Consider the following 26823-nt stretch of genomic DNA (forward strand, 5'->3'; position numbering starts at 1 on the left):
GTCGGTAGCTTGGGTCCTCTGGAACAAATTCCTTTTGTGTGTATGGGTTTCCAGCTTGCATTCATTCAGATCAGGGGGCTAATTTTGAGGGGTCTTTAATTGCGGAGCTGCTCTTGTTAGCTGGGGAGAAGAAGTCACACACCACTCCGTATCACCCCATGGGGAATGGTCAAGTAGAGAGGATGAACCGCACATTGGGGAACCTGATTAGTCTTACCTTTGCATACAAATGTACTGTGCATGAGACCACAGGTTTCCCCCCTTTCTTTCTGATGTACGGTCGAGAACAGAACAGAAAAGGAGAATGAAACACTGATGCAGAGCCGAAGCCGGCGTGGTGGCTGCCACAGGATCGATTCCTCCCCCCTTAGGGGGACCCACCTTATACACCCACCCCCAGGGGAACAAGTGCACCACGTCTAAATTAGACAGGGGGGAGAGAAACAAACACGCCGCCAGCAGAGGCAGCAGCACAGAATGTGGAGCTCGTCACCAGAGGAAGGAGAAGGACGTCAGAGTAAGAATCCACCTTCCCATTGTGTTCAGGGGTATATCTGTATTACTGCAGTGCCACTGTGAGTGTTTGTGGGTCACATTACAGCTGACAGTCTCATTCCTACATTGTGTGGAGTGAAAAAGGAACTTAAAAACTCTCTCTCTCTCTCTCTCTCTCTATCTCTCTCTATATATATAAAATCTCAGGACTCCTAAGGAAACAGAATTTATGCTTTTTTTTAGTAATTAGTACTCACCTACACTGCATCATTGATGATCAGGTGCAACATCACACAATTTTTGTTGTACTAACGTGATTCATTAAGATTTTATGTTATTTCTGTTTACTTAGTTAACATATGATTAATTTGATTATATAATTTATCTTTACTCAGTTGCCTCAGGACCGCTGTAGGTTTTCAGTTAATAAAATGTCGCTGTTACTGTTACTGGTAGCGCTGAACCAGGCATGGACATCGCTGGCATTATATCTGAGGGGGGCGTGTCCCCCTCACATTTCATAATTATCCGTTTGGACCCCCCCACATTTAACATAAAATATTAGTTTCATGCCAATGTGTCCCCCCCCCTCACATTCAAAATGCTTCTGACACCCCTAGAACCAGGACATTAATATGATCAAATACAATATACAGACAGAAATATATAAAATGTACATATTCCGAGGAGGGGGAACCCCCCCCCCCCATCAGGCTTACATTTCATTACATTTTATTTTATTCAGAATCAGAATTAACTTTATTGGTACAACTGCATTTACTATGAATTTGTTTTGGCAGTTTTGGTGCATTAACAGACAACATAGAACAAAAGTCATTTTGCATGAGTTTGGCAAACTGAACAAACATTTATTTATTTCTGTCTAACATACGTCACACTTCAGACAGAGTAAAAAGGGTTATACTGGTTATAAAGCAAAGATTTTACCTATTTGCCGCGGAGAAGCAGCGACATGTGACACTCTGATAAGGTAAAAATGATTCCTCCAGCACACAGTGAGCTATCCCAGCAAGCACAGCGACAGGGAGGAGTTTGGATAAACCCAAAACCCTGGATAGAGGGGTTCAGTGAATGAGGAGGTGAAGCTGTACAGGAGGGTCAGTCCATCAGAGGAGACTCTGTAGAAGGACAGAGTACCAGCCGCCCAGTCCAGATACACTCCTACTCTGCGGGAGCATGAGGGCTTTATGGGTATGTCAGTCTCCTTCTTATTGTGAGAGACAGAGTAACTGTCAGGAGAGCAGAACAGTATCCATGACTTGTCATTGAATCCAAGCCAACAGTCATCACTCCCTCCTTTCCTCCCAATTCCTTTATAAGTCACTCCTATCCAGGCTACATCTCCACTCCACTCAGCCTCCCAGTAACAGCGACCAGTCTGACTCTCTCTGCACAGAACTTGAGGCAAGTAGTCAAATCTCTCTGGATGATCAGGATATGGCTGCTCTGCCCCCCGTGTCACCTTCCTGTTCCCCTCTGACAGAGACAGGAGCCTGTTTGCTGTGTTGGGGTCCAGCGTCAGCTGGCAGGAGTCTGTAGGCAAGAGGAAGAGCAATTAATCCCATGACGAAGCCCAGCATCTCCATCATTATCACTGTCACACCTCACATACTCACTAACACAGAACTCGCTCCAATACACACATTTTATTCCCAATATACTCATGTAGCCGCCCGAGTCTGCGGCGCTCCGGCTGCCCCCTGCGCTGTGAGACACGCCGCGCTGAGAGACTCGCTGGGGACCCAACTGCACTTTAGCCTGCGCTCTATTATTCTGTACGATACATAAAATATAAAAACAAAGCAGGAATTCAAGTATGTGAAATACCTCAGGAAATGTCGGACTCCACGCGACGCATGCGCGAGGTGCAGTACCACCAGTATGGTCACGTTTTGTCACTGGACATTGTGTTTATATACGGTACAGATAGTATATAAGATATAATGTAGTATATATTATGTATAATCTCTCAGGGTATATATAATATATAATCTCAGGGTCTGCTCCGGGGCCTCCTCCTGGTTGGACATGCCCTGAAACACCTCCCCAGTGAGTCGTCCAGAAGGCATCCTAGATAGATGTCCGAACCATCAACTGACTCCTTTCAATGCGGAGGAACAGCGGCTCTACTTTGATCCCGGATGTCTGAGCTCCTCACCCTCTCTAAGGCTGAGCCCAGACACCCTGCTGAGGAAACTCATTTCTGCTGCTTGTATTCACAGTCTCATTTTTTCGGTCATCACCCAGAGCTCATGACCATAGGTCAGGGTAGGAACGTAGATTAACTGGTAAATCGAAAGCTTTGCCCTCCAGCTCAGTTCCCTCTTTTTCCAAATTGCTGCACTGTGAACAAAACCCCGAGAACAAAGTCTAAGTCAAAGTAAACTTCATTGCCATCTGCACCATATATAAGTATACAGAGAGATGAAATGGCGAAGCTCAGGGCCCACAGTGTAAACATAAACTCGCAATATAACAAACAAGACAATACAATGTGCAAAGGACTTACAGGATAGTGCACTTAAGTAAGGGGTATACATTGTGCAATATTGGGTAATGTGCTATATTGTTAGAACTGTATTAAATTTATACATTTTTTATGTAATCAGTTAGACCTGAATTCACCATCATGTACACTGTAACAGCATGAGTTCACAATGTAAAACAGTGTATGATAATAGTAGTAATAATAGTAAAATGTCTAAAATTTCTAACAGCCAAAAATAGGAATAGAAGCAGAATAATGGGGCAGACAGAGAATAATGGGGATTCTTATTATTGCCCCCATGTCAGAGTGACAAAGTGTTAAGTGCAGTGCAGCGCTTAAGGGTCGGTTTGTGGCTGTTAGTTGTGGGGTAAGGGGGGCTTGAGGCAGTGATGAGGCAGAGTGAGGGATCCTGGGGGGCAGCATGGTGTTGAGGAGCCTCACAGCCTGGGGGTAAAAACTGCCACGCAGCCTGGCAGACCCGGCTCTGATGCTGCAGTATCTTCTCTCAGGTGGCTGGAGTGTGGAATGACCATGTGAGGGATGTGATGGGTCCTGCACAATGCTGCAGGCCTTGCGGACACTGCGTTTGCAAAATGCGTCTTGTAGGGAAGGGAGAGGCATCCCATAATGTTCTCTGCTGTCTTCACTATCCGCAGCCACTTGTGGTCAGATTTGTTGCAGCTGCCATACCAGATGGTGATGCAGTTAGTCAGAACACTCCTGATGGTGCCTCTATAGAACATGTTGAGGATGGGAGGGGAAGGTTTGCTTATTTCAGCCGCCTCAGGAAGTTTAGTCTTTGCTGGGCTTTCTTGAATAAGGAGCTGGTGTTTTTTGTCCATGTAAGTTCCACAATTATGTCCATGTGACCTCGAGCGAGTACCCCCCTAATCAAACGGTATCCAAAAGGAGCACACAGGAGGGATTGGGGCTGGATCGTAAAAGTATTTATTTGTTTTATTAACAATCACAAAAAAAGAGGGGCTAGTTCAACAACTCCCGATGACCTGGTTGATGTTTCCACTGGTGCAGTATATCCGTCAGTAGGTGGTTCAAAACCCCGGCCCGCGCCACTGGGCGGCCAGAGATATCCTCACAGCAGGCTGGGACCCTATTGCTCGTTTAACACCCCAGGTTTACACAAATCAAAATACCAAATACTCAAAACAACAAAATAATCCTCACTAAAATCACAATAAAAACCCCAAAAAACATACCGACCGCACACAGCAAATCCACTCCAATACACCCCCTGGGGTCGTCAGAGCACCGGTCCCAGACCCCACCTGATAAACCTAGGGACAGCCTGCTAGAGGGTACGGACAAAGTCACCCGAGATAGTCCAGGGGATCAGCGGAGTCATACACATGTAATGTTCACAAATAATTTTACATTTTAATTAAATACATTGCGCCCTAAAAGAGGGGAGGAGAAACAGTGGCTAAAACTTTCCAAAAAGTTGCGGTTTCCTTGTCTTTGCAAACAATCTTGTGCCTTTGGGCAAATGCGTTCGTCCCTCACCATCAATGCCCCAAGCTTCACAAAGAGCGGTCCGACTTATCCAAAGGAATACCACTTGCCGCACTCCCTCTTCCCAAGAAACCTTCAAGACCAAACAGTACTTCCCTTTGAATCGCGAGATTACGCGGGTATAAATCTGCTGGAATACCGCGCCCCCATATCAGCATAAAAGTCCCCTCTTGATATCAAAATAAAGGTCCCCTTTTCAGCTATATGGTTGCTACTCGTACCGGTTACATCCACATCGAGTAACTTGGTTCTCCTTATAATCTCCACAGCAGTACCATTGATGCTGAGTGGGGTGTGGGCAGGATGTGTCCTTCTGAAGCCCACAATTATCTCCTTATGTCAATTATGTCAACATTGAGAGATAGATCATTGTCTCTGCACCTAGTGGACAGCCTTTCCACCTCTTCTCTATATGCTGATTCATCATATCTGCTTATCAGTCCCACCACAGTCGTATCATCCGCAAACTTGATGATGTGGTTGGTGTTGTGCGTGGCTGTGAAGACCTGGATCAGCAAGGTGAGGAGCAGAGGACTAAGCACACAGCCTTGCGGAGCTCCGGTGCTCATCGTGATGGTGTTGGAGGTGTTGTAGCCCATATGTACTGACTGGGGTCTCTCTGTCAGGAAATACAAGATCCAGCTGCAAATAGTGGTGTTCAAGCTTATCCTCTCAGTTCCACAATCAGCTTTTGAGGGATGTATTGAAGGCAGAGCTGAAGTCTATGAATAACATTCTGACATATGTGACTCTCTTATCCAAATATATCAGGGAAAGGTGATAGGCAGAGGCTGTGGTGTCCCCAGTAGACCTATTGGACCGGTATGCAAATTGGAGAGGGTCTAGAGAGGTAGGAAGATTGGTCTTTATGTCTGCCATGACCAGCCTTTCGAAGCACTTCATGATGATTGACCTGAGTGCTATGAGGCAGTAGTAATTCAGGCTAGTCACTGACGGCTTCTACAGCACTGGGTTGATTGTGGTTGATGTGAAGCATGCTGGGACAGACCACTGGCTTAAAGAGGTGTTTAAAATGTCTGTGCGGACACCAGCTAGGTGGTCAGTGCATTCACTCAGTGCATTCCTCAAAGCTGTGGACAGACAGAGTACTGGTCATTGGGAGGATGTCGGCTCCTTATTCTGTACATCAGAGTCTGCAAAAAAGTTGTTTAGCTCTTCTGGATGGGAGACATCACCGCCACTGATTTGTGGGTTGGGCTTGTAGATCATGATTGGCTAAATGCCCTGCCATATGCGGCCTGTGTCTTTGGTGCATTTAAAGTGTTCATTGATCCTCTGTGCATGTGCCTGATTGGCTATCCTCAAAGCTCCGGGCAGGTTGTCTCTGGGCGTCCTGAGGGCAGCCTTGTCTTTAGATCTGAAAGCTGCATTTCTGATTCTTAGCTGTGTGAGCACTTCCCTCGTCATCCTGGGCCTTTGGCCGGCTGTCATGGTCATCGATCACAGAGTTTATATACTCCTCCAGGTTGATGGCGTCACCATTTATAGCAGCCTCCTTAAAAATGTCCCAGTCAGTAGATCCAAAGCAGCCTTGGAGAGCTGAGACGGCACCAGCTGGCCACACTCTGACTGACTGGTTTGTTGTGCTTCAGCAGGGATTTATACGCAGGAACCATGAACACAGTGACATGGTCTGAGTAGCCAAGGTGGGAAGTTCACATGCTGGAAGAATTTGGGGAAAACTGGCTTCAGATTTGCTTGATTGAAGTCTCCAGCAATAATGAAAAAAGACTCTGGATTAGCTTAAGGACCCAGTCGTAGGATTGGAACTCGGTGGTTAAGTGAGGAGTGTTTGTATAGAGATGCTGCAGCAGGGCTACAAAATTAGCAGCTCACTGTGGAGGCTGAAATTGTACAACATCATTTTTCCCCCCAAACTTTGAGTATTGTACGTCAAAACACGATAAAAGTACAACAATACGGGTAATGCATCATGAAATTGTTCATATAGGTTTTTACTAGCTGAAAGCGGAAGAAAAGAGATGAGAAAAGAAGGAATGACAAAGAAGGAAAGGAAAAGAAAAATGAATGAATAGCAGCTGACAAATTTGCATCAAATTAATAATAAAATATATGTTTTTTTTGCAGTCTTGGAGCAGTGGCAACCTAAAATAATATGTTGAAACAAAAGCTTAAAATTGGGCAGGACAGTATTCCCTATGAATATGTTTAAGTCTTTCCAAAAGTTATTTGAAAAGTTACATTTCCAGAATAGATGTGATATGGTTTCTGGGTACTGATTCCAGAATGAGCATTTGTTATCAAACTCTCTTCAATTTGTCAGTAGAAACCGCTTAACTGGACAGTACTTATTAATAAGCTTGAATGAAATTTCTTTTATCTTATTGGTTAACAAAAAGTCCAGGAGGGACTGCATGAAAAACTGTTGCAAATTGTTTGGGACTTATGGGTTTTTGGAATTTGGTGAGAAACTGAGTAATTATATGGTAGGACTTGCTCATTAAATAACTGTCTTACAAGTAAAATACCATTTCTGAACCACCCCTCATAAAACAACGATTTGTTCTTAAACAAAACAATTATTCGAACAATATGGCAAGAAATTATTGAGGCATGGTGCAGGCACAAAAAGTGGACAATCCACTTGCGGCTCACAATACAAAAATTGGGGTTTATTGAATGAACTAAAATAAAACAAGGAACCACTAACAAAACAGAAGGACCGTGCGGGGTCAAAAGCAAACGGGACAAAACAAAGACTAATTACAACAAGACGCAGGCAGGTAATAAAGACCACAGCATAAGACAAACATCAATGACTCCAGGAAGAACAGAACAGGATCAGGAACTTAAATACAAAACTAAACCAGGTAACGACACAAAAGGAGTGAAAAACAATTAACCAATCCGGGAAGGGGCAGGGCAACGACTAATCAGGTAAACACAGAAGGGCAGGCACAAAGACAGGCAACAGCTGAAACTAATAATTAAACTGAGGGAACTCAAACTAACAAAGAAACTAAGAAACAGAATCTACACTAGAGGAACAACAGATAGGAAAAAACACAAGCACAGGGCACAAAACATGTAGCCCAAACCAAATATAATTCACAAGACACAGGAATAAGAAAACTCATACAATGAAACACTAGGGAAAAAAATACAAATACAGGAGGGATTTGAATATGGGACAGAAGGGTTCATAAACATGCGATAGGCTGGCCCCCCATCCTGGGTTGTTCCCTGCCTTGTGCCCATTGCTTCCGGGATAAGCTCCGGACCCCCCGCGACCCAGTAGGATAAGCGGTTTGGAAAATGGATGGATGGATGGGTTCACAAACAGCTGCATGCTCAACAAGGTAGGCTATGCAGTCCGCACAGAGCAGGGAAAAACACAAAGACTGGCAACACGAGGGACGGGATGACCAGCAAATGGGGAAGGAACAGAGTGGGACGATAGAGGCTGACCCTGACAGTTCCATATTGAAGTTGGATCCAAGCATCGTTTAATCCAATTTATTTTTCAAAGTACTGTTTAGAGTAAAAGTTTACACAGTTCAGTCCTTCTTTGTAATAAAAATTAAGAATAACAGATTTCTTTAAGTAATGGGTTTTCTTCTTCCATGCAAAGTTTAAACTATCCTACACATAGGGTCATCTATACAACGTGATTGGGCCACATACAGTATGTGAGGGGAGAGATGCCCTCAGCTTTGGTGAGCAGTATTCTGCCTTTGACTGATAGATCTATTGGTAAACATTAGTTGCTGGATTTTTTCAACAATACGATTCAAATTAATAGGGCATCTGGATTTATCCTTAGTTAGTTCATCATCGAAAGCACAGCAGTAAAACATCAAGCAAGAATAAACTGACTTACACACAGATGGGGAGCCTTTAATGAGACAAAAGTGGATACAGACAGTAGAGACAGAGCAGCGAGTCATATGTTGGAAACTTTTATTTCAGTTCGGAAGCTTATTAAAACTTAAAATCCGGAACAAATAAAAAAATTCAACATAATAGAATACATATGAACCTTTACTCTCACTTCTGCCTACGTTCATTTTTGAAACTGATGGAAACACGAGCAGGTTCTGAAAAGGCATAAAGTGAGAACCATTCGAGCACCGGCTCTGTGTTGGTGGAAATGAGGCATCAGTACACTGTCCGCAGGTCCAACCCAAGGTCAGCTTAAAATCCATCCAATGGAAGCTGACACTAACCCAATATATGAAATCCCAGTATACTGTATCTCAAAGAAATAAACCAGTATTTTGCATCCTTGTCACACTGAAATATTCAACATTTTCAAATCACGGTTAAACACAATGACGTTGGTTAGACAGACACGCTCTCCTTTCGCAGGGTTGCCGAGCGATTCCATCTTTTAAATCGACAGTGTATGCGTTTGCAAGTCCCACCCCTGTCATGACCTGCGCGTCCAGCCCTCGTGTGTGCCACGCCCCTCTGATTGACCACGTGTGATTCCCCGATTGTACCCAGCTGTTTTCCATTAGTCTGATGTCATGTCCTGTATTTAGTCCGCGTTCAAGTCTGGTTCCCCAGTCCGGTCATTGACGTGACGTGACGATGTTCGTCGCCGTCTACCCTGCCTTTCCCTAATAAAACCCCATTTCTTGCATCCTTGCCTGCCTTCTTCGTCCTTTCCCATGTCCTACCGGTTCATCTACCCCTGGACATCACAACCCCAAAGTTCACAGGGACCAAAAAACAAAGTGCACTTTGGGTACTGGAACTTTTTGGTACTGGTATTTAACTGGAAGTCAATGGAAAAAGGAAAGTACCAAAAGTACCGTACCTGGTGCAGTGGAAACACATCCTGAATAAACTTGCTTTGCATTGCATTGCAACTGGATTCAAAATTTACTGACAGAAACAGCTCATGTAAATGTGAAAGACCAGGAGGCAGCGGGAGAGAGAAAGAGAAGCTCTTCTGGCAGAAGGAAATGGAAAAACTCCACTAGCAGAAGAAAACGAAACACAATAAAACACAATAAAACACAGTAAAACACACTCCACCTCATACAGGGAGAGAGAAGCGAGTGTGTGAACAGACTTACAGTGTAAGAATTCTGATCTGGTCGTGGGCACTAATACTGGTAGGACGGTGTCTTTGGTAACTAGAAGGAGACAGAGAGAAACAGGGATGTGAGTAAAAGGAATTTACTTGTGGGAGATGGACTTCACTCACTGTGGAGACACCAGCAGTGGGGTATTATCGTTATGAGGGACAATAACAGGCATTTTTAACAAACTGCAAATCATGGTAAGTTACACACAATACAGATTTTTGATTCTGTAATGTAGAAGAATCATGTGATCTGGATTTTGCAGCCTGTAGAATTTAGAGCTCACTAGTTTTCATAAATATTTAGTCTTATTGGAAACAAAAACTGATTTGGTCACACCAACGTGAGGCTGACTGTACTGCACACTCTCTCTGCATGGTGTATAATAACAAGAACAGACTGAAAAATGTTTGTATTTATCAACCTGTATGATGGATCTCTGCCATTTTCTTTTCGCAAACATTCTCCAGTTGATCCTTCAGCTCAGAAACCACCTTCCTCATATTCTCAAAAGAGCAGCGTGGACTGACGGAGATTCTGGGTCCAAATCCAGCTTCAGGGGTGACAGGAAGACCCTGGTACCTCTACAGACACACAGTCTGATTAAACAGCTTCATCAAAACAAATGTGTATGGTAATCTGATTAATAGGACCGTTAACATCTGACCAATGACAGACTAGTTGAAATACATGTAACCGGGTGATCTGGAGATTTTGACCATGAGCGGTTAAGCTGCAGCGGGGAACGAGGAGGAATAGGTGGTTGCGCCTTTAAGCAAGTTGGTGACATCATCACCTGAGAGAGAGCGCGAAAAGCCACTATCTGGAGGCGCCATTTTAAGCTGGATGAGCTGGACTGCGGACGGTTTTCCGAGTGGGGTGAGAGTTTCCCAGAGTACCAGGTTTGTTTTCTCTGCCGAATTGCTGTGTGAGAAAAGTGGAGAACGGTAACAAATGGTGTGTATTCACTTTCCACATATTGAAAGAGCGGGTAAAATGGTCCTTATCTGTTTTTATTTTAGAGAGCGGTGCGTCACAAGGTTTTCTGCCCGCGCCTTGAGGTTTTTCTGGTATGTGCAAAGTTGGTAAGAGCATGCTGCCCATGTTAAATATCTGTTCAGTTGTTAGTGTGCTAACAAGGATATTTCTGTTTCAGTGTGCCATTACCGTATTATTTTCAGTGCAAAACTGCCATTTCCTTTTATTTCGGTGTACTCGGTTATGTGAGGTCTGCCTCACATGGTTTTCTGAGTGTTTTATTTTACTTTTATACTGTACCAGTCCCACCTGAGTGTGGAGTTTTATTTCTTTTCTGTAAGAGACTCCTCTGTAAGGGAAAAGTGTGAGGTTTAAGAAACTGTTTATTGTAAATCCTCTTATCTTCCAACCAAAACGTCTAATTAATTAGGCCTATGGAATAAATTAGACCCAAAAAGAGTATTTGTGTTCCTGCGTGTTTCCCGGGCCACATACAAATGAGAACATGCATCCATTTGAATGCTCTGGTTTTCTTATTGCCAAAGTAGCTGTTCTGTTACCTGGAGGAAATGGATGTGATCCTCTGTGTGTGAAAGCTGCTCCAGCTCAGAGTGTCTCCTCTTCAGTTCATCAATATCCTGCTTCAGTCTCTTCATGTCTCCTTCAGTGTGGCTCACTACAGCCTTCTCCTGATCTCTGATCAGCTTTGTCACCTCAGAGCGTCTTCTCTCAATGGAGCGGATCATCTCAGTGAAGATCCTCTCACTGGCCTCCACTGCTGACTGTGCTGAGCTCTGTTGGTGACACAGGGAACAGAGGATGGAAAATTACTATTGGCCCCTTTTGAGACCCCAGAGAGCCTCATTGTACAATAGAGATGTGAGCCAACAGGAGGTATAAAAACAGCACAGGGCTGGGGTTTGGAGCGTCACCATGCTGGATGACTCGGGTACTGAAACCCAGCCAGCACTGATTGGAAATGATCACTCATTAAGCTCATACACTGTGAGCTGCAGGGATTTGGCAGAGACTGGTGGCTGTATGGGGCAGGTTGGTTGTCACCATTAGGTCTCAGTTTAATGTGACTTTTTCGGTGTTTGCATTATGCTGGGTTGTGAAAAGCTGCATTTTTACCAAATGGGCCTTTTTTTAGCATTTTTCTAAATAAATAAGGTACTACTGCTGCAACACTTGGTTAAATTCTGTTATCTAGCAACTTTGCCCCATTAAATCATTGACCCAGAATAACCCACAGCAGCATTAATTTGATTAATACCCATAAGTCTGTAATTCTGCAATTTGTTGAATCTGAAAGAAGATACAATATGATTACAAGCCAGCTGTTATCTTCTCCTCAGGTTCATACTCACCGTGATTGAGTCCACAGCCTCTCTCAGCTTCTGCAGCTCCTTCTCTCTCATCTGAATTCTCTGCTGAAATTCCCTCTGTGTTTCAACCATTTGTTTCTACAAATAGGAAACAAGATGACAAAACAAGTTTGTTTCATTAGCTGAGATCATATTATTAATCATCCTGTCCAGGGTGGACCCCAGACTTGGGCCCTATGCTGCCTGGGAAAAGATCCAGGTGCTCCCTCATGATCCTGACCTAGATAAGCAGTTAGGAGATGGATGGATGGATATTCATAAATGATTTATTGACTGTAGGTAGGATGAACTGGACATAGACCCTTTGATCCTGTTTCCACCTGGTATTAACATGCTGGGTCCTGGGTGATCCAATCAGGAGTGGACAGCAATAATTACAGATGTGAAGGCACCCAGGACACATTGAAGATGCACTGAGTTCCGATCACTGAAAATGCATTATAGTTTTTATACAAATTGCACTGTCCAACAATTAGTTATGTCAAATAATATACTAATGACTGTTTAATGAAAATCGCAATATTATTGCAAAATACAATTTAAAAATTACACATAGAAAAGTGTTATGAAATATATCTTATGGAAATATTTAAAAATATATGGTCATGTTATTAAAATATTTATAAATTTATTAACCTTTAGATATGTTGATTTATTTTATTTTAGTATCACGACGTTTTGTACAAACATTTTAGGCAGTTTGTTTACCCTAAAATGTGCTAATAACTTCCGATTCCTTCTTGTCCTTTTAATGTTCGGCAGATTCTGCATATGGAAGTTATTTTCGTGCATATTTGAATTACTGCGGAAAGTGAGATACAATTAGACGGTCAGTCGAGATGCATGTGGAGACGCATGTTAATACCAGGTGTGAACAGTGCCTTTGACTCACCACTGTTGCACTGAGCTCATAGTTTTGCATTTGTGGGTTTCCTGTCAGCTTAAACAGAGTTGGCCATTCTCATCTGACCTCTCTAACTGTCACACCCGGCTTGTCCGATCCTCATGTGTGCCACGCCCTCTGATCATCCACGTGTGCTTCCCCGATCATGCCCAGCTGTTTCCTGTTATTTTCGGCTTGTCTTTTGTATTTAGTTCACGTCTGAGTCCGTCTTCCCCAGACTTGTCATTAATGTTAGCTACTCTTAGTTTGTTGCTGTCTGCCCTGCCTTCCCGTTCCCTTATTAAACCCTCGTTTTCCCGTAATCCTGCCTACCTGCCTCATCCTTCCCCGCCTCCTGCTTGCCCATCCAATCCCCAATCCTGACATTGACAAGGTGTTTTAAAAATAACAATAATTGATACTGATCCCTGTGGGGAATTTCTCTTAACACCCCCCCCTGCTCTCTGTAGGTGTGAGTAAGCTGACTGCAAAGGGTAGCCACCCATATCAGCACCCAGAGAGCTGGGGGTTAAGGGCCTTGCTCAGGGACCCCCAGATGTACCAAGCCCAGGCTTGAACTGACAATTCTCAGTAAAGTCTACACACTGGAGTGTGTGAAATTAAAATCCCAGGACGGAGGCTGTTTCTGAGGTGATGGAGCCGCTACTCTTATTCTGCTCTCCATTTACCTAGGAGGTCGGAACTCGGAGCTAGGAATGATGTCACAGATGAATTTAAATGACTTAAACAAGTCAGAAAGCCATTTACTGTACCAAAACCAGTGACCTGTTTAAAAAGCTAGATTTCTTGTTTAGCCGGATAGCTTGTTGGATATAATGTGTAGGGTCTGACAGTGGGTCCAAGGGTTTCACCCCCATACCTAATGGCAGTCAAGGTGTTGTTGTCTGGCCTGTAGAGGTCTGTGCGTCCCTCCATGGATATGCCTCCCCAGACCATCACTGACCCACCACCGAACCAGTCATGCTGAACAGTATTACAGCATAATGCTCTCCACAGCTTTTCCAGACCCTTTCACGTCTGTCACATGTGCTCAGGCTCTCATCTGTGAAAAGCACAGTTCTGATATTCTATGGCAAATTCCAATCGAGCTCCATGGTGCCGGGCAGTGAGCCCCGGGGCCACTAGAGGGTGTCGGGCTCTCAGACCACCCTCATGTCTGTTTCTGATTGTATGGTCAGAGATATTCACACCAACGGCCTGCTGGGGGTCATTATGTAGGGCTCTGGCAGTGCTCATCCTGTTACTCCTTGCACAAAGGAGCAGATACCGGTCCTGCAGATCGGTTAAGGACCTTCTGTGGCCCTGTCCATCTCTCCTTGAGTATCTGCCTGTCTCCTGGAATCTCCTCCATGCCTTTGAGACTGTGCTGGAAGACACAGCTAACCTTCTGCCAATGGCATGTCTTGATACGCCATCCGGGAGGAGTTGGACTACCTGTGCAACCTATGTATGGTCCAGATATAGCTTCATGATACCAGTAGTGACACTGACCAAAGCCAAATGCAAAACAAGTGAAAAAAATAGTCAGAAAAGGTGAGGAGGGAAAAATGTCAGTGGCCTCCAGCTGTTCATTCCTGTTTTGGGGGTCGTCTCATTGTTGCCCCTGTTATTAATTTCATTAACACCAAAGCAGTTGAAGCTGATTAACAACCCCCTCTGCTACTTACAGTAAAGGAGATTCAGTAGGAATTCAATCAGAACTTCTTAAACTTGCATTTTCAGTTAATTTTTCTTTCACTTTACCAAACCAGACTTGTTCTGAGTGTTTTGTAGCAATTATACTAACATGTTAAGACAAAAACATTTTTATTTCAAATTAACTTTATGTAAGAGAGTTTCTGGCCTGACCTGTATCTCCACCCTTCCTGCAGCAGCTGAGACTGTATCATGGCCTCTGTGTTCATCCAGCATACAGAGATAACAGATACACTGCTGGTCGGTACGGCAGTAGATCTCCAGGGGTTTGTCATGGTGGGAACAGACCTTGTCCTGCAGATGTCCAGTAGGATCAGCCAGCTTGTGCTTCTTAAAAGCTGGAGACTCATAGTGAGGCTGGAGGTGAGTTTCACAGTAGGAGGCCAAACACACCAGGCAGGACTTGACAGCTTTGTGTTTTCTCCCAGTACAGACGTCACACTCCACATCTCCAGGTCCAGCATACTGGTCAGTATGAGTAGCTGCTTGTACTCCAGTCTTCTTCAGTTTCTCCACCACTTCAGCCAGTATGGTGTTTCTGCCCAGAACAGGTCTGGGTATGAAGGTCTGTCTGCACTGGGGGCAGCTGTAAACTCCAAAACGATCTTCCTCATCCCAGCAGCTCTTAATGCAGCTCATACAGTAACTGTGCCCACAGGGAATAGCCACCGGATCCTTCAGTAAATCCAGACAGATCGGACAGCTGAGCTGGTTCTGATCCACTGCAACACTGGCTTCTGCCATTTTACCACGAACACTGATAGGATTCAGTTTCGTTTTCTTTCACAGTCGTCTGTGTGTGACAGTGGGAGGAACTTCCTGCTTCTCCTGCTGCAGTAGGTGTGGTTTTGGACTGAGACCAGACAGAAGAGCAGACTGGGCAAACAGTGGAGTTAGAGTTTATAACTAAGTACATTATGCAAATTATACACACTTGAGACATTTATTTACCTTTTATGAGAATAACAGTTACTGACATTGTTTTTCCACAAACAAGCCATAATCCTACTCTTTGATTTTGTACAGTGGATAGAAAATATCTATAAAGGTATAAGAGAGCAGATCTACTGAGAATGAATTTCTGTGTCAGTTTAGAAACATGTTTGGGATTATGTGGTTTCCGGTGAAACATGCAGGGGTGTGCAATTATAGACAGACTGTGTCAGGATTAGACAGAACAAGATTTGACCAGGGACGGATTACGGACTGGGCTAGCGGGGATGCTGCCCAGGGGCCCTTGGGGTGCAGGGGGCCCGTGGGGCCCCTAGCCCAAAACAATTTGCAACGCTTATCAACAATGTATTTTTGTTTGTCTATTTTAGAGGGCTTACATTCTTTGATCCTCTGCCTACAAGGGCCCCTGACCCTATAGGGAGGGTGTTTGGCTGCCAAGGGCCCTTGAATTGTGGTGGTGGTGGGGGGGGGCCCTCGCGAACCTTTTGCCCAGGGGCCCACACAACCCATAATCCATCCCTGGCTTTGACAAGTGCTGTTAATCTGCAGATTTGTTTTTTTACATTGTTCAATATATATATATAATATTCATGAAAATAAAGGGTGTAGCACATAAATGTCATACTTCCTCATTTTTTTCTGTGTGTATTTCTGTTAGGAAGGAGAGTCAGGTGACCAGGTTCAGAGTGATAATTTTTTACATCCAAAATTTTTCCATAATCCAATAATGAAAATTAGTTCTAGATATTCATTGAACACTATTAAGTTAAAGTCTCACATTTAAGCCCAAAGTTAATGGACCAGCTTCAGCCATCCGCAAGAACAGAACGGTAAAATATCAACAAAGTATCCAACAAATTCCAATAACCGCTTATCCAGTACAGGGTTATTAGACACACATCACAGGAAGCACAAGGCAGAGACACCCTGGATGGGATGCCAGTCCATCACAGGGCAAACACTCACTCACATGCTGAGGACAATCAAGTGACACTAATTCACCAAACTGCATGATCTTGGACAGCAGGAGGAAACCTGAGGAAACCCACAGGAACACGGGGAGAACATGCAAGCTGTACATGCAGAACCAGGAGTGGGAACCACACCCACAAGCCTGGAGGCGTGAAGTGAGAGCAGCTGGTCTGAAGTCCTGAAGGGAGCTGGAGCGCCCTTTCTTTGGAACAGTGTGGAGCCGTCCTCCATTACTGCTTATCCTGTAAAGGGGGGTGGGGAGCCTGGAGCCTGTCCCAGGTGGCACAGGGTGGGGGACACAATGGATAGGATACTAGTTCATAGCAGAGCACAAACTCACACATACAGACGCACACTAAGGGCAGCTTAGAGATCCAATCGGCTGATCGCAGTTTCATGTTCTCCAAAGTAGGAGGAGAAAGCCCACATTGGAAGAACATGCAAACTTCACACTTACAGCAGGAGGGACAGGAAATAAGCCCAGAGACAGAGGTTACACCCCGAGACCCCACACCCCCCCACAATCACACATACTGTTAGGATTTATTTAAAAGTTACATTTTAATGCTACAAAATTATGACTGACTGAACTTCATATTCCAGAACTGTGTTGGAATTTATGCTGACTTTAAGAATATTACCTTACAGGATTTACCTGTTTCTGTGCCCTGTACCTACAGTAAGGAGGTGTGATCTCTGTTCCTTCAAAGCAGACATACTCACTCACATATGATTACATTTCTAATACTTAGCAGATACTGTTACCGAAAGTGGTGAACAAGTGAGGCAAACGTGACACTGCAAACATGCCGCTGTCAAGGTGCTGCCTGGGCACTAGTGCAGCTAGGCTGGTATTTCTGGGCTCCACAGACATCACTGGCGGTTGGTGTTGTGGTCACCGGGATGAAAGACTCGTGCAGCAGGTATTTGTCTGGCAACAAATAGGGACTTACTGGGATCATTATGGGAGGCTATGAAACAGGCAACACATAAGGCACAACATCAGTGATCAAACTGGGGAACACAGGACCAGGAAGCACTTAAATAGAGGACTAATGAGGAAACAGACTGGAGGCAGCTGGTGGTGTTTAACACGAGGGCTGGAACGAGATGTGAGACCAACAAGCAGCAAACATGCCCTGTGAGAGTCACGTCAGGGAGGTGGAAGGACTTGACGTTTGTAGCTAGGGTTAGGGTTAGGGTAAAGTATGGATGGTCTTGGGACTTTTCTCCAGAACCCCAGGGCTTGATGAAAGTACCAGGAAATTCTTAAACCCTTAACTGGGGAAGGAGGCTCCCAACGTAAGGAGAGGTTCACCAGAGTACCCTGGCTGGATCTTCATTAAATCCTTACGTGCGGAAAGAAACACCTTATCCTTGGCCTCCAAGCCTGGAAGTACCCTGAGCCCTTGGAGCCAAACTTCACCCTAACCCATAAGCACAGGTGTGCAGCATGAGCAGTTTCCACCTGATAACATGTATGGTTTTCTGGTCTTAATCTGAAAATCAGTTCATCGATTACCCAGAAGGTGGCAGCACATCACCACTGCAAAACTGCAAGCTTGACACATTGCTTAAGCTACAAATATGTGCTATCATATATTTATAAAAACTACATTATTAAATAAATCAATAAATAATTTACCTCCCAAAAAGAATGGAATGAGGTCTACAGAGTATACCATAATAATTTAATAATTATTAGTATAATTTAATAATTATAGTTATAATGTAATAGTGAAATGCCGTCCTCACTATTTACCGCGGGGATTCACAGCGGTGTTTATAGTGGCTGTTTACGTGCCTCCACATGCTACTGCTAGCGATGCTCTGAGGGAGCTACATGACAGCATCGGCTCGCTACAAAATAAACACCCAGAAGCGCTGTGTGTGGTGCTGGGGGGCTTTAACCACGCGAATCTGCAGGACATTCTCCCCAGGTTCCACCAACATGATAACATCGCCCCTCGAGGGGGAAACACTCTGGACAAAGTGTTCACCAACAGTCAAGGAGCGCCCTCCCACCTCGGGGCCTCAGATCACATCTCCCTCCTGCCGGCTCCTGCATACAGCCCCCGGTTGAGAAGGAGCAAAACTATAACACAAACCATCTCTGTGTGGCCTGATGGTGCTGTGTCCCTGCTGCAGGCCTGCTTTGGGACTACAGACTGGGGGCATAAGGAGAGCAAAGTCCATATCTGCTCTCAAGATCCAGGGCCAGTTCAATACAAATGAGCCACAAAGCATGTGGAAGAGCATCAGGTGCATCACTGACGACAGGAAGAGTGATGCACAGTGTCCGGTGGGTCCAGCACTCCCTGACACCTTCAATGCCTTCTACACTCGCTTTGAGGCCTCAGACACCACCACTCCCTCCCGGCTCACCCCTCCCCCAATGAGCCCACAGTAATCGGCGTACCAACAGTGGAGGTGGGGAGAACGCTGTAGAGAATCAACCCTAGGAAGGCTTCAGGCCCTAATGGGATCCCAGGCAAGGTTCTGAGGGACTGTGCACACCAGCTGTCTGAGGTTCTGACGGACATAAACAGGCTTCCGGAGATGATGCACCGCAGTCCCACAGCCCTCTAGTCTTAAGTGCTGTAATCTTGTGATACCTCTGTGCCCTAGTCTCATAGTCCATAGTGTTCAATTCCCCCTTTGCCCCACTTCCATGATCCACAAGTCCCTAGTCTCCTTGATTCTTAGTCCCATAGTCCCCAACACTGTAGCCCCGTTTCCCCAGGTCCCCTATTCCCTTAGTCCCCTTGTTCCTAGTCACATAGTCTCCTAGTCCTGTGGCCCCTAATTCCATAGTCCACTACTACTTGGTCCCCTAGTTCCTACTCCCTATTCCCCTTGTATTAAACAAGGAGCAGGATTCGGAGGCCAACTGCTATGCTTTACAATTAAGCTGTGCTAAAACCAGTATATGCATGAGCAGTGACCTCTGCTGGCCCAATCGGGAGAAGATGGGACAGATCATCACAAGTACTAAGATGTGATGCATCCATCTTCCAAACACTTATCACAAGGGTATCCCAGAGCCAATTACAGGAAACACAGGGAACAAAGCTGGGGTCCACCATGGATAGAATGCCATTTAATCACAAGGCACACTCACAGTCATAGAGTCTGGACAATTTACAGATGCCTGTCAGAGTAGCTGCACGAAGAATCCCATGTGGGATAAAGAGAGCAAACAAACGCCACACAGACAGTGTAGGAAAAGGATGGAAACATTCAACACTGCAGCTGCAAGGCAGCCCTGTTACCCACTGAGCCGCCCCTCACTGGATTCTCATGGTTAAAACAGGACATGATGCCCAATACATTCAAAATGCACATGTGGAGGATTTCAGCCACATGGTTTTGAGTAACTTCTACACCCACGTACCATTTGTGAGATGGAGCCTGCCAGTTCCTCTTATGGTCCAATTCTGCTCCTGCGTTACTAAGATTATGGTACTTAGGTCCTCCATCCATCAGATCCTCTTCTCACTGTGGTCATGCTCATGCATCTGATAATCTTATTCCAAAATTGTGTGGATTAAAAAGAAGATACTTAGACTAAAATATAAAATAAATCAGGATTCATACAAAAGAGATTGTATGCTTTTTGGGTCTTTTGGAATCATATACAGTGTATCATAGATGATAAGGCATGTAGTGAAATCAGAATACTGTCCACATTGGTTTTAATAAAAAATTGAATCACTGTAGTCAGAATAACAAATCAAATAATTGTCCATTCTAAATAAGCATTTTTTTAGACTTCACAAAATATTGACTTTTATTTTAGAATATTTTTTATCAGGTTAATGTTTTATTTAACGTTAAATAATAACTGTACCCGTTAACCATATCTGGTGTGTTGTGATGGGGACGTTAACTGAGGGACCGCAGCGTCTCACGTGCTGCGACCGACGGGAAACCCGCAGTTACCTCAGGGCGGCAGTAGGGGGCGGACGTGAGGTTCTGCCGTCTGAAGTTAAACCGTATTTTTTGGGAGAAATAAAAATGTGTTACGCTTTATTTTGAATTACTTGTTTAATTGTTTACTTAGGAAGTAAGAATTTAGTTCGGCTTTTAATGATTCTTTTCCCGTGTTTAATGTGGGTCAGAGACGCCGTTTGCTAATTAGCTTGTCGATTGTCAGGTTTAGCAGTTCAAAGGTTTACTTAGGAAATTTTTATTCTTGCTTGTGGTTTGATCATTTAATCAAATGTGTCAATGATGTGATTTATGACTTTTCATTTTAACTCAGATATTTATTGCTTTCGCTGTTATGTCTCCCGTCTCCTTTTACATGGTAATTATATATGCTGATTTAATCTAATCTTGTTAGTGAAATTACAGTAAAGTGAATTTATTTAATTATATGTTTCACATTACTCAGTTGTCTCACTAACGCTTCGAGCAGCGCTGAACCAGGACATTAATAGGATAGAATAGGAAGCCTTTATTGTCAGTGTACAGGCAACAAATACAATATACAGACAGAAATATATAAAATGTACATATAAGGGGAGGGAAAAAGCCCCCCCACTCATCAGGCTTACATTTCATTACATTTTATTTTATTCAGAATCAGAATTCACTCTATTGGTAAGACTGCATTTACTATGAATTTATTTTAGCAGTTTTGTTGCATTAACAGACAACATAGAACAAAAGTCAGAGAAAAACAGTAATTTTGCATGAGTTTGGCAAACTGAACAAACATTCATTTATTTCTGTATAACATACGTCACACCTCAGACAGAGTAAAAAGGGTTATACTGGTTATAAAACAGAGACTTTACTATTTGCCACTGAGAAGCAGCGACATGTGACACTCTGATAAGGTAAAAATGATTCCTCCAGCACACAGTGAGCTATCCCAGCATGCACAGCGACACGGGGGAGTTTGTATAATTAACCCCAAACCCTGGATAGAGGGGTTCAGTGAATGAGGAGGTGAAGCTGTACAGGAGGGTCAGTCCATCAGAGGAGACTCTGTAGAAGGACAGAGTACCAGCTGCCTGGTCCAGATACACTCCTACTCTGCGGGAGCCTGAGGGCTTTATGGGTATGAAAGTCCGTTTATTATTGTGTCGGACAGAGTAACTGTCAGGAGAGCAGAACAGCATCCATGACTTGTCATTGAATCCAAGCCGACAGTCATAACTCCATCCTTTCCTCCCGATTCCTTTATAAGTCACTCCTATCCAGGCGTCATCTCCACTCCACTCAGCCTCCCAGTAACAGCGACCGGTCAGACTCTCTCTGCACAGAACTTGACTGCAGAAGTCAAATCTCTCTGGATGATCAGGATATGGCTGCTCTGCCCCCCCTGTCACCTTCCTGTTCCCCCCTGACAGAGACAGGAGCCTGTTTGCTGTGTTGGGGTCCAGTCTCAGCTGGCAGGAGTCTGTAGGCAAAAGGAAGAGCGATTAATCCCATGACGAAGCCCAGCATCTCCATCATTATCACTGTCACACCTCACACACTCACTAACACAGAACTCGCTCCAATACACACATTTTATTCCCAATATACTCATGTAGCCGCCCGAGTCTGCGGCGCTCCGGCTGCCCCCTGCGCTGTGAGACACGCCGCGCTGAGAGACTCGCTGGGGACCCAACTGCACTTTAGCCTGCGCTCTATTATTCTGTACGATACATAAAATATAAAAACGAAGCAGGAATTCAAGTATGTGAAATACCTCAGGAAATGTCGGACGTCGTCGAGAAGGCGGGGCGAAATGCTGCGCGTGCTAAATGAATAGCCTTAGTTACAGGTGAATAAAATTACAAACAGTATTCATCAGACATGTTAACCATAAAATTATATGACAAAGATTACCACCAGTTTGTCTTTACGTCACAATATGAACTTCTTTCAAACCACTTTGGACACACACCTCTCTCTAGCAGCGCGCCGACGCAACGCTCCCAGCGCGGACGCATCTAGGCTTAAATGTGTCCCATTTAAATAATATTATCAGTAAATTATTATTCTGATATTCCCTGCACACGTACCACAGCAGTGAGGTCTGTGTATGTCTCCCTACGTTTTACAAATTCAAAGCGCCAGTTCACGGGCTGCCAACTTCAATCAACTGGCTGGCATGAGATTTTCAATTCCAGACAAGTCTGCACACACATGCATACGCATTTATATGTATGTAACAGTTTTACCTTAAATTGCTTGCAGGGTTTGCAAACTACCCCAACCCTCGTCAAAAGTATCTGTGCTGTTCAAAGTGGACGCTAGCGTCCGCGGAGGAGGACGATGACGTAAAACGTATCATAAAAGTACCAGTCTGGCCGCCACGTGTTTTCTGTGTTGATTCCGGCTGCGTCTGTGCGCCTACATGAGGATGCGCGACGCATGCGCGAGATGCAGTACCACCAGGAAATGGGGTGGGAGTATGGTCACGTTTTGTCACGGGAAATTGTGTTTATATACGGTACAGATAGTATTAAAGTAGCATCTGTTTTTTTAAGAATGAGTGGCCAGAAAAACTGTATATTTTCAAAGGCAAGAAAGAAAATATTCCAAAGATTATTGTGCCCGTATGTGTACAGTGGCTTCAAAATTTAATGGCAGTAAAAGTTTTTAAGAAAGCAGTTTCTTGTACAAATTACAATGAAGCTCTAACTTGAAATTCTTACTTGCATACTTTCATAATTAGCGTGATTTTTCAATACAGTTCCATCCATCCATCCATCCATTTTGTGCCACTTATCTCCATCCATCCATTTTCCAAACCACCTATCCTACTGGGTCGCTGGGAGTCCGGAGCCTGCCTCAGGAAGTATAGTCTTTGCTGGGCTTTCTTGAATAAGGAACTGGTGTTATTTGTCCATAATTGTCCGTAAGTTCCTCAGTTATGTCCACAATGAGGAACTTGGTTCTCCTTACAATCTCCACAGCAGTACCATTGATGCTGAGTGGCATGTGGGCAGGATGTGTCCTTCTGAAGTCCATAATCATCTCCTTTGCCTTGTCAACGTTGACAGATAGATTGTTGTCTTTGCACCTTGTGGACAGACTTTCCACTTCTTCTCTGTATGCTGATTCATCTACTATGTTTATCAGTCCCACCACAGTTGTTAGTCCCACCCACAAACTTGATGATGACGGTGTTGGAGGTGTTGCAGTCCATACATACTGACTGGGGCATCTCTATCATGAAATCCAAGATCCAGTTGCAGAGAGTGGTGTTCAAGCTTAACCCCCTCAGTTTTTGAGGGACGTATTGAAGGTAGAGCTGAAGTCTATGAATAACATCCTGAATAACATCCTGACATATGTGACTCTTACCCAGATGTGTCAGGGAAAGGTGACGGGCAGAGGCTACGGTGTCCTCAGTAGACCTGTTGGACCAGTATGCAGATCGGAGAGGGTCTAGAGAGGTAGGAAGATTGCCCTTTATGTATTACTGCCATTACCAGCCTTTCAAAGCACTTCATAATGATTGACATGAGTGCAACGGGACAGTAGTCATTCAGGCTAGTCACTGATGGCTTCTTCAGTACTGGGATGATGGTGGTTGATGTGAAGCATGCTCGGACAGACCACTGGCTTAAAGAGGTGTTGGAAATGTGTGTGAGGACACCAGCCAGGTGGTCAGTGCATTCTCTCAGCACACAGACAGGTATGTTGTCAGGTCCTACAGCCTTGCGTGGATTGACTCTGGATAGAAGACTTCTCACATCAGCTGTGGACAGAGTACCTGGTCACTGGGGGGAGGTGTTGGCTCCTTATTCTGTTCATCAGAGTCTGCAAAAGAATTGTTCAGCTCTTCTAGAAGGGAGACATCACCGCCACTGATGTGTGGGTTGGTCTTGTAGATCGTGATTGGCTGATTGTCCTACCATATACGGTGTGTGTCTTTGGTGCAATTAAAGTGTTCATTGATCCTCTGTGCATGTGCCTGATTGGCTATCCTCATAGCTCCGGACAGGTTGTCTCTGGGCGTCCTGAGGGCAGCCTTGTCTTTAGATCTGAAAGCTGCATTTCTGATTCTTAGCTGTGTGAGCACTTCCCTCGTCATCCTGGGCCTTTGGTCAGCTGTCGTGGTCATCGATCACAGAGTTTTTATACTCCTCCAGGTTGATGACATCACCATTTATAGCAACCTCCTTAAAAATGTCCCAGTCAGTAGATTCACAGCAGCCTTGGAGAGCTGAAACGGCACCAGCTGGCCACACTCTTACTGACTGGTTTGTTGTGCTTCAGCAGGGATTTATACACAGGAACCATGATCACAGTGACATGGTCTGAGTAGCCGAGGTGGGGGGGGGGGGGGGGGGGGGGAGGGCCTTGTAGGCCTCACAAACGTTTGTGTAAACATTGTCCAGACAGATTCTCTCTTTAGCCAGGAAGTTCACATGCTGGAAGAATTTGGGGAAAACTGTTTTCAGATTTGCCTGATTGAAGTCTCCAGCAATAATGAAAAAAGACTCTGGATTAGCTTAAGGACCCAGTCGTAGGATTGGAACTCGGTGGTTAAGTGAGGAGTGTCTGTATAGAGATGCTGCAGCAGTGCTACAAAATTAGCAGCTCACTGTGGAGGCTGCGATTGTACAACATTTTTTCCCCCATCTTTACTGAATATTGTACGTCAAAACACGATAAAGTACAACAATACGGGTAATGCATCATGAAATTGTTCATATAGTTTTTTACTACCTGAAAGCGGAAGAAAAGAGAAGATGAGAAAAGAAAGAAGGAATGACAAAGAAAAAAAGGAAAAGAAAAAAGAATGAATAGCACAGGGACAGACAGAAAGAGGGCAAACAGGGCAAATTCCTTTTTAAAACTGTAAAGGTCGGGTTGTTATGTGTGAATTTACATTTATAGATATAAAATTTGTGACAAAATGAGTGACTGCAGGAAACGGAGTGAAATTTGGATACATTTCAATTACATTGATAATACAAAGGCAGAGTGTAGATCATGCAAGGTTAAAATCTCATATCGAACAGGCTCTACAAATAACCTGCACTGGCACATGAGAACTGTACATCCATCAGTGCAGTGGGAAGAAAAAAGGCAAGCAAGTGAACCTGCTACTAATGAAAGTGACAGTTTGTCTACTGCAACTGTTGAAAGTGCCAGTTTGTCAGTGTCTACACCGTCATCCAGTACAGCACCACAACCACCTAGACCTACAACCTAGAGCTCCTTGAGACAGTTTGTGCAAAAAGCTATGACTCCAGTAAAACAGAAAACAATTGATGATGAACTGGCTAAAATGATTGCACGTGATTTCCAACCATAGTAATTCATTTCACTAATAATTTTACATTATTTTTGGTAATAAATTCATTTAAGCACCAAAAAAATCTGAAGAGCCACTTCGGAGTCGAAAGAGCCGGCTCTCTTAACAGAGCCGGAATTCCCATCACTAATTGCTGCTCCAGGCTGTTAAGCACTACCCATATGAAATACAGGGCAACCCATCATTGGTGCTCAGTGTTCCAGTGGAACCAATCCTGACTGGCCTCTTCCTGATGGGAAGGGCCTAGTATTCAAAGCTGGCTGTGTCTATGTGTCTAGGAGGGCAGATATGGTTGTGTTGTTAGTCTCATTTGGTGAATTTGGTGTCTTTGATACTCTCCTCCTGTCTTCTGCAATCCCCCACCCTCCCCCCCCTTGTGAAACTGAACAGGTAAGATGTGTGCACACATACATTAACACGTAGGTCCTCTCTCTGTATGAACACACTGGGTTAGAGAGCGAGTGCCACCTTCTGTATTTATGTTCGGGTGGGTAAGCCTAGTGTAGTCTGGGTTTTTATTTTCTATTTTTGGTTTTAGTTATAATCTTTACAGGGTAGGGAAGAGGTGTTGTGTTTTGTTAATTTCTTTCCTTTGACGCGTCCATGTTCTTTTCCCTGGGTCTGGCCCATCCTCCTGTGTTCCCAGCATTCAAATCCCTGTATTGGTTCATTCAGAAAGACTGAAAGCTATTGATCACCATGAATCCATGACAATCCAAGCCAGAAATCTTGGACTAAGACCTAAATATCAAGTCACATAAAGACAATTACAAAATCAGCTTCCCACCATTAAAAACATAGCAAGAGTAAAAGGATTTCTCGCTAAACCAGATATAGTAAAGCTTGTTCATGTGTCTATTTTCTGAAGGTTAGACTATTGTAATGGTCTCTTCGCAGGTCTATAATAAATCAGTCAGACAGCTGCAGCTAATCCAGGATGCTGCCACCAGAGTCCTCACTAACACCAAGGAAGTAGAGCATATCACACAGCTCCTTAATCACTGCACTGGCTTCCTGTGCATCACAGGATTAATAATTAAATATTACTTGTG

General features: G+C 44.2%; 3 protein-coding genes across 5 annotated transcripts in view; all 3 read right to left on the bottom strand.

Annotated features, from left to right (window-relative positions):
* Positions 1-1215: 1215 nt before the first annotated feature.
* Positions 1216-15384, bottom strand: LOC125739622 (tripartite motif-containing protein 16-like). Its single transcript, XM_049009915.1, has 6 exons — positions 14728-15384; positions 11958-12053; positions 11148-11381; positions 10034-10193; positions 9601-9660; positions 1216-2049 (listed from the first exon to the last, which is right to left on the bottom strand). Exons 1-6 carry the CDS (start codon positions 15316-15318, stop codon positions 1517-1519), a joined length of 1674 nt encoding a protein of 557 aa, XP_048865872.1. The 5' UTR covers positions 15319-15384; the 3' UTR covers positions 1216-1516.
* A 5555-nt stretch (positions 15385-20939) lies between these two features.
* Positions 20940-26823, bottom strand: part of LOC125739617 (tripartite motif-containing protein 16-like) — a 144745-nt gene continuing 138861 nt past the window's right edge. For both annotated transcript variants that reach the window (XR_007397218.1, XR_007397217.1), the window contains one exon: positions 20940-21253. The gene's annotated coding sequence lies outside the window, so the exon portion shown is untranslated. The remainder of the gene's footprint in view (positions 21254-26823) is intronic.
* Positions 20940-26823, bottom strand: part of LOC125739618 (tripartite motif-containing protein 16-like) — a 77117-nt gene continuing 71233 nt past the window's right edge. Inside the window, exon 7 of one of the 2 annotated variants that reach the window (XM_049009910.1) lies at positions 20940-21456. In XM_049009910.1, coding sequence (XP_048865867.1) covers positions 21375-21456 — 82 coding nt within the window. In that variant the 3' untranslated portion in view covers positions 20940-21374. Of the gene's footprint in view, positions 21911-26823 lie in introns of both variants that reach the window. The other variant, XM_049009911.1, reaches the window with a different exon arrangement.

The sequence above is a fragment of the Brienomyrus brachyistius genome, chromosome 4 (assembly GCF_023856365.1).
Source record: "Brienomyrus brachyistius isolate T26 chromosome 4, BBRACH_0.4, whole genome shotgun sequence".
Lineage (NCBI taxonomy): Eukaryota > Metazoa > Chordata > Actinopteri > Osteoglossiformes > Mormyridae > Brienomyrus > Brienomyrus brachyistius.

Bases quoted from the DNA above. Each gene is read 5' to 3' on its own strand.
- LOC125739622 (XM_049009915.1), bottom strand. From the start codon at position 15,318: ATGGCAGAAGCCAGTGTTGCAGTGGATCAGAACCAGCTCAGCTGTCCG. The intron at 12,054-14,727 runs GTCAGGCCAGAA...TCCTATTTGTAG, and splicing joins CAGGAAGGGTGGAGATACAG to AAACAAATGGTTGAAACACA. The intron at 11,382-11,957 runs GTGAGTATGAAC...TGTCACCAACAG, and splicing joins AGGCTGTGGACTCAATCACG to AGCTCAGCACAGTCAGCAGT.